The 13060-nt window shown below is 37.3% G+C and overlaps 1 protein-coding gene across 1 annotated transcript in view; it reads right to left on the reverse strand.

Moving 5' to 3' along the window:
- DNAH7 (dynein axonemal heavy chain 7) overlaps positions 1-13060 on the reverse strand; it is a 231955-nt gene that overhangs the window by 198909 nt on the left and 19986 nt on the right. The window contains exons 9-11 of the mRNA XM_040971902.1: positions 5673-5792; positions 1781-1964; positions 815-994 (exon numbers count right to left, since the gene is read on the reverse strand). Coding sequence (XP_040827836.1) covers positions 815-994; positions 1781-1964; positions 5673-5792 — 484 coding nt within the window. The remainder of the gene's footprint in view (positions 1-814; positions 995-1780; positions 1965-5672; positions 5793-13060) is intronic.

The raw sequence follows: 13060 nt of genomic DNA on the forward strand, positions 1-13060 counted from the left end.
CTATAACTTAAATTGTATTTCTGAAGAGTAAAAATAAGACAAAAACATAAAAATACAGTGAGAATGGTATCCTCAAAATAGAATTTTACAATGCTAAATGAAATCAAATAAATTTACTTGTGATGGAAACATTATTTGAAAACTATTTCTAGATATACACTGTTATGTAGTGTTAATTTAGATATTAAGAATAATAGCCCCAAAACTCAAGATTGTAACTTTTTTACTGGAAGGTAGGACAGGGTGTGACTAGGAAAGAATAAAAGGGAGGTTAAAATATCAGTGATATCTTTTTAAGGTAGTCTGTAGCTTTTGTATGAGTGAACTATTTGTAAATGAGAAAACAAAAATAATCAATTGTAGCTACACCTTGTAAGCTAACAACCTATGAGTCAAAGGTACAGAGACAGAAATTAACTATGAATGGAACAGGGTGTATGAGAAGGATAATCAAGTGAAGGACGGTTTTACAAAGTGTCACGGAAGCCTCCAGCACTGTATTGGTGCTCCAGCAAGTGGCAAGGGAGCATCAGCAAACACTCATTGACTACTTCAAACCCAATCACAACTTTCATTCTTTCCCTTCAGAATGTTCTCAGTTGTGCTCAATAATGGAAGACTGAAGTAGGAAAGCAGGTAATTTCAAGAGAAACTAATGGGAAATGATATTTTTGAAATAACGATTTGGGGTATGCTGATATTACGAGGCCATTTACATTCTGTAATGCAGTGAGTGTCTGTCTACACTTACAAAAGTTACTGAAGTGATTATCATTATGTAAATTCAAGCAATCAGAATATCCTTGTTACTTACCCACTTGGAATACAATTTTGTCTCAACTCTTGGCACAAAACTCACAGCCTTAATCATGATATTATAAACATTTAGAAAGATTTCGATGTAGTCATTAAAGTCAGGTTCAAACTTAATGGTGTCATTTTCAAGGATCAATCTCATGATGAAACCTGGATGCTCAAAAGCTCTAACAGAATCCTGGGGGTGGGGAGGGAAATGTTTACACATGTAATATATACTTGCACATGACAAAGAGCTCAACTAAAATGAGCAAAAACAATTCCAAGCTAGACTTCCTGGTATCCAGTGTTCACCTGTCCTGCAGTTAAACTATTAAGATCTAAAAACAGGAAGATGTGTCTGGGTAACAATGGGGTTTTAAAATCAGATATGAAACAGCACAAGAGAACATTTCATCACTGTAAAATGATTGATTTCTACAGGAAGAAAACACTCCTTTTGAAAGCATTTCCCAGCATGCATTATCCAAGCTTGCTAATTATCAAAATTTTAACTTAGTCTCCCTAATAACTACCTAATCTGATGATAATACTACGACATTAATATGTAAGTTGGCATTAAGTAACAGTCTAAAGATTGTGTTCTGGGAGGACATGCATTGCTGCGCAGTGGATTAAGCTGCTGTTTAGGATGTCCACGTCCAACAGCAGAGTGCCTTCCTAGGTGCCCGAGTCTCACCTCCTCTTCCAAAGCAGCCTCCCGTTACAGCATCTAGAAGGCAGCGGGATGTCCCAGGTACTTGGGTTCCTGCCACCCATGTGAGGAACCAGAAGGGAGTTCCTGGCTCAGGCCTGGTCTTGCCTAGGCTATTGTCAGCATTTGAGAAGTGAACCAGCAGACAGAAGATTCTCCTTCTCTCTCACACACACCAAAAACAAAAAGTTGAACATTCTACTCTCTCACTGGTAAATATATTTTAATATACTGAGTAAGTGAGTATGGGTGCAACTGACGCTTACTTACTGGGGGTTGTGCAATTAAGTCTGTGAAATCTTGCATGGAGACTAATGCGAGGTCCTGCAGTTGTAAAGTCATGAGTGTGGCAGCACAGTTGAAAAAAGAGTCCAGTTTGGCACTGCTATCGCCAGTTGGCAACTGCTTTTTTTTATTGCCTTGGTAGTAAATATTCTGCACTTCTGGAATCCACCTTGAAAGAACAAAAGACTTCTAAAAGTCAATACTTTCGATGAATTACTCTTTTTATATCACACATTAAAACTAATTTCTGGACATCCAAAAGTCTTCACAGAGAGGTATATCATTAGGTGACATTAACTACTCCCTAAAATACAAGTTCTAGAACATTACACTTCTCCTAAAAAAAGAAATTAAAAATCAGAGTCAATAGAAAATGACTCAATGATGTGACCTGTGAGAAAAACATAAATCTAAGGGCTATGAGTCCTACTCTTCTTGAAGACATATGAGAAATCTGTTGCCATGAAGATATTTATTTCCAATATCCTAAATGTTCTCTAAGAGCAATGGGTTTAAAGCTAAAATTTAAACAACTGATTAAATGCATGGAAAAATTACATCAAATTAAACTCTCAAGGTATTTCATGCTAGTCCATCTTTTTCACAATAATTTGAAATAATACAAAACCATGTATTTTAATTTTCTCATTTCCCTTAAAGTGAAATCCTGAAAGAATAATTGATCCCAATCTTAAATATGTATGTAACCTTATAAAAAGGGTGACAATAAAATTTCATATATAGATATATCATAATGATAACAAGTGAAATTTTCAGCTAACAAGTCCACTGCCCGGCACTACAGAATGATGTGATGTTGATATCTTCTTTCCTAAGAAATACTGAAATTTTTCAATAGTCCATATAGTATCAGGAGTTGTCTAAATGTTCCAAGAGAGAAAAATCTAAGCTTTAACTGCATGCATTCATTCCTGTGACAAGTATGTAGTGAACACCTACTGCCAGTAAAAGTGTCAAAAAGACAAAAAAGTTGTGATCATCGCCCTTTCCTAATAATGAAGGCAATGTGTAGTAGCAGAAAAACAAATTAGAAATCAAATGATGAATAATTTTCCATATAAGGGAAAAGGGTTTCATAGTGAAGATGGCCATCTATCTAAGAACCAACAGAAATGAGCATGAGGAAAGTTCTGAGAGCGGGTCTGAAGTGGGAGTGGGATAAAATGAAAAATAAGTAAGATAGGCACGGCTAACATGTATGATTCACCACACTCTTTTAAAGAGGCAATAGATCATAAAGGCAGACTCAAAACAGGAACAAATAAAAGAGTTTTGAACGTGAAGCTGAAAAAAAAAAATGTGTGAAACTTGTGCCAGAGGCTCAAAGATGAAGCCATGGGAGACCCTTCGGCAGTGGGACAGTCATAGTCTTCATTTTACTTATCATGAACATCTCTATAGGCATGGCCCGAGATGACAATCTGAGATTACAATGAAAAAAAAATGAGTTGACCCATGATACAGAGCTTAAAAAGCAGGCTTAATAAAGACAGGATTATTTTTGTCAAAATAGAGGTACGAAATTGTAGTGGCACTTGGGCTAATCTTTTTTTTTTTTAAAGATTTATTTATTTTTATGGCAAAGTCAGATATACAGACAGGAAGAAAGACAGAGTGGAAGATCCATCTGATGATTCACTACCCAAGTGGCCACAATGGCCAGTGCTGCACCGATCCAAAGGTAGGAGCCAGGAACTTCCTCTGGGTCTCCTACTTGGGTGCAGGGTCCCAAGGTTTTAGGCCGTCCTCAACTGCTTTCCCAGGCCACAAGCAGGGAGCTGGATGGGAAATGGGGCTGCCGCGATTAGAACTGGGACCCATATGGGATCCTGGCAGGTTCAAGATGAGGACATTAGCTGCTAGGGCCCATTGGGCTAGTTTTGAAAGGGGAAGATACCAGAGACAAAGCGAAAGAGCAGTTACTGAGATTCTGCAATGGTCTAAGCAGGTGGAACAAAGGGCCTTCCGAGGAGCAGCAGTGAAAACCAGAATAAGAGGTACATACGGAAAATGGTTATGAGAGAAGTCAGAAGTAACTGCTTCTTACGAAGGACAAAAGGACACTAGGAAAGCAACTAGTGTGTGAAAATTATACCACACAGTCCTATAGCCAATTAATCAAAGAAAATACAAACACAGAAGAAATCAAGAAACAATTTTACATCCAAGAAAAGGAACAAGAAGAAGCTAAAAATCAGAAGAATGCATCAAAATCAGTTACTGTATGGAAATGTACAACCATATAGGATACCACAAAAGCTTTTTAGAAAAAATGACATTAAAAGATAATGTACATTTTCTATGAATTTTTTAAAAGATTTATTTGAAAGGCAGAGTTACAGAGGGACACAGAGGAAGGCAGGCAGAGATGCCATGCACTAGTACACTGCTCAGATAGCTACAATAGCAGCTCCAAACTAGGCCAACGCAAGAGCCAGGAGCTTCATCAGGATCTCACATACGGCCCAAACACGTGGACCAGCTGCTGGAGTTTTTCCAGGCACATTACCTCATCAGTCTGCATTTCTTCAAAGAAATTGTTCCATGAAGGTTTATACTCTATTCTGTACTTGACATTCATTTCACTAAGCTTAACTAGAAGTGCATTCCTGGTATGTAATTCTGAAGTTACCGATCAGGACAATTAATTCATATTTTGTTCCTAGGGGACTTTCTGTAATTAATGAAAGGACGTCTATTTTACCTCTCCTACATTTTCATGCAAATTAAATATATTAAACAAAAGCCTAAAGTTCTTACTTACAAGTGATATTGAAAAAAGAACTGGAAGGGCTGGCATTGTGGCATGGCGGTTTAAATCACTACTTGCCAAGTTAGCATCCCAGAAGTACTGGTATGAATCCCTACTCTTCTGCTTCTGAGTCAGAAGTCAAGGCTCAAGTCATATCATCCATACAGAAGGCACATATGGTGTGCTGCACACCCAGCTTCAGCCTGCCCCAACCCCAAACGCTGTGGCCATTTGGGCAGTGAACCTGCAGGTAAAGACTCTCCCTCTCTCCCCACCCCTCCCTCTCCCTTTTCTTCTCCCTATCTCTTGATCTTATTGTGTTCAAATAAATACATAGTTTTTTTCAAAGGAATTTTGCTCTAATACACTGAAGTATATAAAGGAAAGGCTTAATACTAAGACATTGAGATGTATGCCTAAGTAATTTTTGGAAACCATGAAGTTATGCCAGATGTTTCAGGATCTGTTGCTTTAATTTTGATCTAATTTTAATGATGTATTTTAATAACCTAATGATCCATGATAGAAACAATTTTCTTATATGATTGCACAGTATATTGTCTGTTACATCATTAATTATCTCCTGTGGTTAATTCCATCCTGAAGGTACAATACAAGGTGATGTTAAATTGCCTTTTGATAATTCTAACCTCTGCTGATTTAAATGGCTATAAACATATTCAAACAGTATATTTTCTATCAGCTAATCATTCTTTAAACTCTTCCTGCAAACGCCATCCAAAAGCAGAATGAAATAGAACTGTTCATTGCTTTATTAATAGCAGATGCTGGATAACTATCTGGAGAGTGAATATCTGGAGGGTGCTCAGTTATGATCATGCCCACATGGTATGAAATGCCATTTTCAGAGCAGCCATAGAAACCCAACAGGAGAAAACAGAAACTGCTCCAGGTGGTTATTTCAGTTTTTGCATGATCTTTGCTGTGTGGAGCATCTGGATAAACACTGCAGAACAAGGCACAGACCCATTTTCAAAGCAGGATTGATTAAAATTTGTCGAAACTGAATTCTTTAAAATACAATACACCACCAATCACGTTTTTAAAGTTATGTTTTCCTACAAGAAATACTGAAACCTTTACGTTTTAAGTAGAGTCTCTTTGGCAGATTCCATGTGTTTCATGATAATGCCTTGGAAAGTTGAGAGCTCTAATGCATCCTGGCGATTGTGAAAGTCTTCTACATCAACCAAACGTAGATTCCTGCAAAAAATACAAATGGACAGTAATGTAAGAGCAAGGTGCTATCGGCACTTAATTTTTACAAATTGGTAACAGAAACTCCTGTGTTCCAAATATGAGCTATCTATGAACATTAGATGGCATAATTTCAGGAATAATTTACGTAATGAAATTGAATAGGAGCAAATATATCATGAAACTTCATTCTAAAGTAGAAGCTAGCTGCAGTAGCTCAGATTAAGACCTCAGACTGGTTATTGCTTTCAAAATGGAACAACCAAAATGAGAAAAGATATACTTTTTATTGCTTAAGAGATTTCATCAGTACTAACACAAAAATTGCACTCTCTTCAGAAAATAGTCCTGAGTAATAGGAAGCAATGGATGAGAACTTTTCACAGTAAGATATAGTATATAAAATATTTTAAATTTTTCTGCTTTCTTCTTAAACACAACAATATCTGAGTCAGAAGTTTTCAATACTATGCTTTTTTTCTGAACACAAAACTATGATGGAATATATGTTTATTTATATAAGATTTCTCACTGGCAGATTAAACTAAAATAACAATATTAGTTACTACTAGGATAACTGGAGACACTTCTAATTAACTGTTATTCAGCTAAGTAATTTTTATATTTCTAATTTCAGTCAAAAATGGGAGCAAATACCATCACAAATTGTTCTTTCTCAGAATGGTTCCTCTAATGGTCTAGCAGTGAAGCGAAAGTTTAAACCATTGGCTTAAGGCAACAGAAAAGGGCTAGGAAATTTATGCACTATTCTCTATGCACTAAATTTGATTAGCAACTGAGGAATATTCATCTGTTGAAGGGTTGTATTATGCTAAGTCTTCTAACCATCAAGATCATTTCTTCATTTCAATTTTCTAGTAGTGGAATGGAGTTCCAAATCACTGCAACTGTGAGCCTCAGAACCTCCCCTGAGCTCATCGTAGTCCTTGGGTGCCACATCCAACCTTAGGTGAATTTATGTAGAATCCTGGCAGTTATACCTTGAATCTTGTCTTCACACGGGCTAGTTGAGGCTGAAGTTGCTTCAATTCAACCCCATCTCTGATTTCAGGCAGGAACGGTTCTCACGCAATAACCCTGGACTCGAGATCAAGTCAGCTTATGCCTTTGTTCTCAAAAGGGATCAGCCCCATTTCAATTCCATTTCTTACTTGTCTCATTATTTCTTTCTTAGAAACATACCGTGCTTTTTCTAGTCCTACTCCTCTTTCATTTTCAAAGCAGCACTCAACGCTGTATCTCCACCTGCTGCTTGCACTTAACAATTAATACAGCCTGAAGGCCTTTCTGCACTTGCTCACCCATATTCTATAGCTATATAATCGACAATGTAAATGTATAATAGTGTATTCAACCAATCCACTACAGATAGGTATTTGGGTGTTTCTAGTCTTTTACTGATAAACAAATGTCGAAATCAAGAATCTCATTCCTATATCATTTCCTATATTTTCAGGTACACCTGTAGATCACTTTCCCAAAAGTGAAATTGCTAGAATCAGGTATAATTTCTAATTTTGACAAGTCTCAGTATGTCTGTGTTCCCTTAAAAAAGGAAGCTAAGTTTCACCAATAAATTCTCAAATTTTAGCAAACTGAAGAGGAGGGGAATAATGGTTTTTCTCATAGTAGTCCTTATTTTAATCTCTTCATTTTTTTAAATTAAGAGTTAGGCTAAACATCTTATTAATGTGTTGACTGATTTAATCTGTATCCTGAGTGCTGCACTCATAAAATAATGGTCTACTCTACCAGTTTTCTCCTGGATTTACTCACAGGCAAATTATGAATTTTTCAAAATCCATTTTACCTTTTAAAATGAGCTCAACTCTCTTAGACAGCTCCCTTTCATGTTCAACTACAATTACAACTGCTGTATTCTGTTGTGATTCTCTTATATTTTCAAGCAGAAGCACAAGTCTGCTATGTAGATTATGACTGCATTATAAACACTGTCTCTTTCACGAGGCTGCTTCTCCAAAGGGAAATCCTAAGTGACAGGAATGTGCACATTCACAGCTAGAGAGCATCCCACCAGTTTTTCATACTTGTTTTATGGAGCTAACGATTTTTCACATTAACCCTCCTACATTTATGGCCACATATGTGAACAGGGTGTCCCATGATGTCAAAGTCCGAGGGAATTCAGAGCAAATGCCTGTCCGAGGGAATGACCAGAAAACAGATGCATGACAACACTTTTTGCATGACACCCAGGCAGCCTGTCTTGGAGGGGACACATCCACTTCACTGCTTCTTAACTCACTTTTGTTAATGTCCTCCCTTTCTCCTTTTCTTTTGTGTCCCTGTCTCCTGGCACTAACAGATCCAATTTTGCCCTTTTAGACAGCTCTAGGTCTCATCCCTCAGTATGTTTGGGCCGTTCCATTTGTGAATAGGTATAAAATAAAGCAATTTCTAGTATCAGTTTTAAAATAAAATATAGTAACTCATGTAGACATTTTTGTGAAAGTGATAAACTACCATATGGTCTCCTGACTGGGTGCAGCATTAGATCATGGGCCTTGTCAGAAGAAGGTATTAGAGCCCCAGCAGCCAAAACATAAGAAATGAGCGAAGCATGGGGCAAAGAGATGACCTCCTACCATGCACTATAAGCCAAATTAAGGTAACTCACACTGCGTAATGGAAAGTTGGAAGAAGAACTTCCTAGCAATATGAAATGTGACAACCAGAAGCCAATTTTGAGTCCTAGCCTTTCTCTGAAAACACTGTAGACTCCTAAAGTATGACGAAAGGCCTGAGAACGCTTTAGAAACCCAGTGTAATGGGACTACATTTTACAGGCCATGGTTCATTTACCAAAGTAAATTGGCCTTGAGACTCTGGGGAATGCGTTGGCTTGCAGCTGGAAATGAAGAAGGAAGGGAACAATCAGTGAGAACAGTTAACTCACACAGAGAAGGTAGAAGTCCTGAAAAGGCATTGGAATCAAACTTCCTGCTCCAGCTTCTCTCAAAAAGGAAATTACTCATTTTTTTAAAAAAAGAAATCCTGTCTAAAAGGAAGCCAACAGATTCTGTAAACAGAAAACCTATATAAAGAAAATCATAAACTCCTGCTGAAACAAACATATTACTGAATATTAAATGCATACTCTATGAACAAAAATGGCTAATTTGATGAAGCATGCTTATTTTTAAAATTTGAAAATTTCACTTGAAAATTTAATATATTCCAACAAGAATATCAGCTTTTTGATTTCTGTCTTTCCATATTTTTAATTACAAAAAATAGCCTTAAATTTAATAAAGAAACATGAGTGACAATTGGCTTAGTGGTTCAAATATACATGTCCCACCTTAGGAGTATGTGGGTTCAAGTCCCAGCTCTGGCTCCTCACTCTAGCTTTCTACCAGTCGCAGACCCTTGCAGGCAGCAGAGAAGCCTCAAACAGATGAATCCCAGCCTCTATGTGTGACACCTGGACTGAGTTCTCAGCACCTGGCTTCCGCCCTAGAATAACCTTGACTAGCAGGGAGCCAGCAAATGAAAGCTAGTGCTTACTTGCTTTCTTGATTTCTCTTCTTCCAGCTCTCACATTAAAAAAAAAAAATTAACAAAGGGGGAAGGCATTTCATGGGGTTAGACATCAATTGGTCCCTTTCAGAGACTGTATTTAAATTCCTGCTCTGCTTTCAAAAATCCAGCTTCCTGCTAATACACACACTGCAGTGGGTGCTGGCTTAAGGACCTGAATCTTTGCCATCCACATTGGAGATCAGGATGGGAGTTTTTTAGGCTCCTTTCCTTGGCCTGGTCTAGAACTGAAAGTTGTGGACATGTGGAGGGTGAACTAGCAGGCGGAAGAGTTCTCTGTTTCTGGTCCCTCTGTCTTTCTCCCTCCCTGCCTCCATTTCAAACATAAATAAATATATAAATAAATCTTCAAAAAGCTAACCAAGCAAGGAGCAAGCATTTAGCCTAGAGGTTGCAATGCCATGTCCCACACCAGATTGCCTTAATTCCTGACTCTGATTCCTGCTCTAGCTTCCTATGGATGCAATACCTTGAAGCAGAGGTCAACAGTGATGGAATAAATTGTTGGATTCCTGGATTGTATTCTTGGCTCCTATCTCCCAGCTCATAACCAAGCCTGCACTTACTTAACAGAGCATCAATCATTGTGGGCATCTGCAAAATGAACCACCTGGTGCGATCTCTCTTTCATTTTCTCTCACTCTTCAACAGACAAATAAACAAACAACAACAACAACAAAAAAAAACCCACTCTTTTTAGTAGCTAAGAAGAGTCTAAAAAACAGTGACTGGAGAGTTAGACAATTGGCCATAGTGCTTCAGAAGCCACTTGGGATGTCCACATTCGAAATCAACAGGACAGGAGAACACAGATATTAATTCAGTTACATACAACCAACTGCTTTTTGACAAAAGACAATGGGTAAAATGTATATATAAGGATAATCTCTTCAACAAGCTTAGATCCATACCTCTCACCATAACTGAAAATCAACTAAACATACATCATAGACCAAATCAAACACCTCAGACCATGGAGCTACCAGAGGAAATGCAGGGGAAACACTCCAAGATATTGATGTAGGGGATGATTTCTTGGATAAAACTCCCAAAGCAAAACTAAATAAATGACACTATATGAATCTCAGAAGCTTTTGCATAGCAAAGCAAATATGATCAATAGAATAGGAAAAAAATAATTACAAATCACCCATGTGCCAAAAGACTAACATCTTGAATAAATCAGCAACTTCAAAGACTCAACAAAATAGAAAACAACCAATTCAGTTAAGAAATGTGCAACGGACTTCAGTAGATAACTCTCATAAGAAAAAGCACAAATGTTCAATAAATATATGAAACAACACTCAACATCACCAACCATCAGGGAAATGCATTGAGATATTATCTCAACCCTGTCAGAATGGCTAAAATTCCCTAAGAATGTGGTTAGGATTCAGAATGGTGGAAACAAAGAGAGTAACAAATGCTGACAAGGATATGGGACAGCAGAACACACTTATACACTGTTGGAGAGAATGTTCACTAGTGCAGCCACTAGGGAAAAGAGTGTGAGGATTCATTCTAAACACTAGAAGTACACTTGCCGTATGATCCAGCCATTCGGTTACTGCACATGTACTCAAAAGACTTGAACAGAATAAATCAAAGAGATCCACTTTTTAGCAGTATTGTTCAAAGTAGCCAAAAATTACAATCAGGCAAGGTAGTTTGGTAAAACTTTATTTACATCTATGCTACTAAAGTTTTAATGACCTGAAATTACTTTATAACTTACTGGGTGAGTCATTTTTATATTGAAATGTTGTTTATAGCCATTGTTGTCAGTATTTCCACTAAACTAAGGTCCTTTTGCTTTTTACTTGTTACACATCTTATTTGGTGATGTATTAAGCATTTTATTGTAGTGTAAATCTAAAGTATGTCATCTCACAAAAGAAAGAAATGAAATGAGGAGGAGGATGAGGGAAGGAAGACAGGAGGGAAATGCCATGTGCTACTAAAATTGTATCTACAAGTTACAGTGAATCTATTAAAAAGTAATTCAAAATTAATGAAATTCTGAGAAAAAAATTTTTTTCAGGAGACCTCACTCACAATTTACTTAACAGGAACTTTCTTAATCAAGCCTGAATTCCGCAATTAGAGAAAAAGAGACATTGGACAATATAGAGGCTTTTAAATTTCTGTCCAACAAAGAGTACTATCAGTTCAATCAGTGACAAACCCTGAGTTTTTGTGGTTATGTTACTTGTGTGCTTCAGCTAACAGGGAAAGAATTTAAATTTCTATTATACTAAGAAGTCATAAAATAGATAAAACTAAGAACTCAATCTCAAAAATGGACAAAACAATAGAAAAATGGACAAAATATATGCAGAATTCACAAACAACTCCAAATACTCAACAAACAAAAAGATACTTAAATATTTTAGTTGTTCAGCAAATGCAAATGGAAGCAATGACGACATGACAATTTACACATCTATGAGACAGATGCTATACCACACATAGGCAGAGTTTTAGGCGAAGTTCTTATGTACCGTTGTTTATTTCCTGATGCATTACTTACAGTGGTAGAAGTGAAAACATAATGAATGTCCTTAGTGGAAGTATAGCTGAAAACAATGATTCAATCACATCATGAAAAGTACAGGTCTTTGAGAAAGTAAATATTTCACTCACAACATCTCAATCAAAAGAAATTTTGAAAAATACTCATGAGAAAAGTAAACACAATAGCATACATGGCTATTTTTATGAAGCAAATATATATATATACATATATATATTTTACAAATGTAAATACATATGAGGCAAAACAAGTGTATGTGGCTATAGAACACAAAGAAAATATGGGGAGATAGCTACTGGATTGTTTGCTGGTGTCATTTGCCTGGGTTTATGGAAAGTAGGGCAACCAAGAGTAAAACACACAAGTAGGAGTTAAGCATATTCAAGAAAAATAAAGGCTGCACTTAAAAAGTATGATTACATTTACATATTTGTATAAATGTCATATGCATTGTGTCAAGAAATGAAATTAAAATTTGTTAAGCATCAAAGAAGAATTCAAGGCAGTCTTAGGAGGAATTATTTTATGTGGCAAAACTGAGGCCCAGGGAGAAACCAGAGATGGGGCAGAGCTGGGACAAGAAAGATGGCTTCACTTCCCATAGCAGATCCCAGGGGTAGGAGTAGGGTGAAGATTCAGCATCCTCAGGAATGCTGGATGCTCAGATAAGTTGGTGAGTGAAGTCCTCAGTGTCTAAGGGTTTCTGAGAGCAGAGACCATTATACACTTAGCACAGTTCCAAAGGCAGTGGCTTGCCCTTAGCCAGTCTGTGAGACACAAAACAATGTGTATATTCCCCATGCTCTCCTACAGCCAGGAAAACACATGCAATACCAACCAGGAGCCCTGAGAGAGAGGTCACAGTTATGAAGGAACTGTGGTTGGGTAGGAAAATAAAGGCTAACCATACAACTCTACCAACCCAACTTTGGAAATCAGAGCATCATCTATTAACCAGGGAATGGACCCATCCAGGTTTTGAGAGAAGTGTAAGGAAGTCTTCTTTAAGAAAACTGTATGATGGGCCCAGTGCGATTGCTCAATCATTAAATCCTCACCCTGCAAATGCTGGGCTCCAATACAGACACTGGTTATTGTCCTGGCTGCTCCACTTCCAATCTAGTTCCCTGCTTAGGACCCAGGAAAGCAGTAGAGG

Source organism: Ochotona curzoniae, unplaced genomic scaffold, assembly GCF_017591425.1.
Source record: "Ochotona curzoniae isolate NIBS_2020 unplaced genomic scaffold, NIBS_Ocur_1.0 contig_2210, whole genome shotgun sequence".
Lineage (NCBI taxonomy): Eukaryota > Metazoa > Chordata > Mammalia > Lagomorpha > Ochotonidae > Ochotona > Ochotona curzoniae.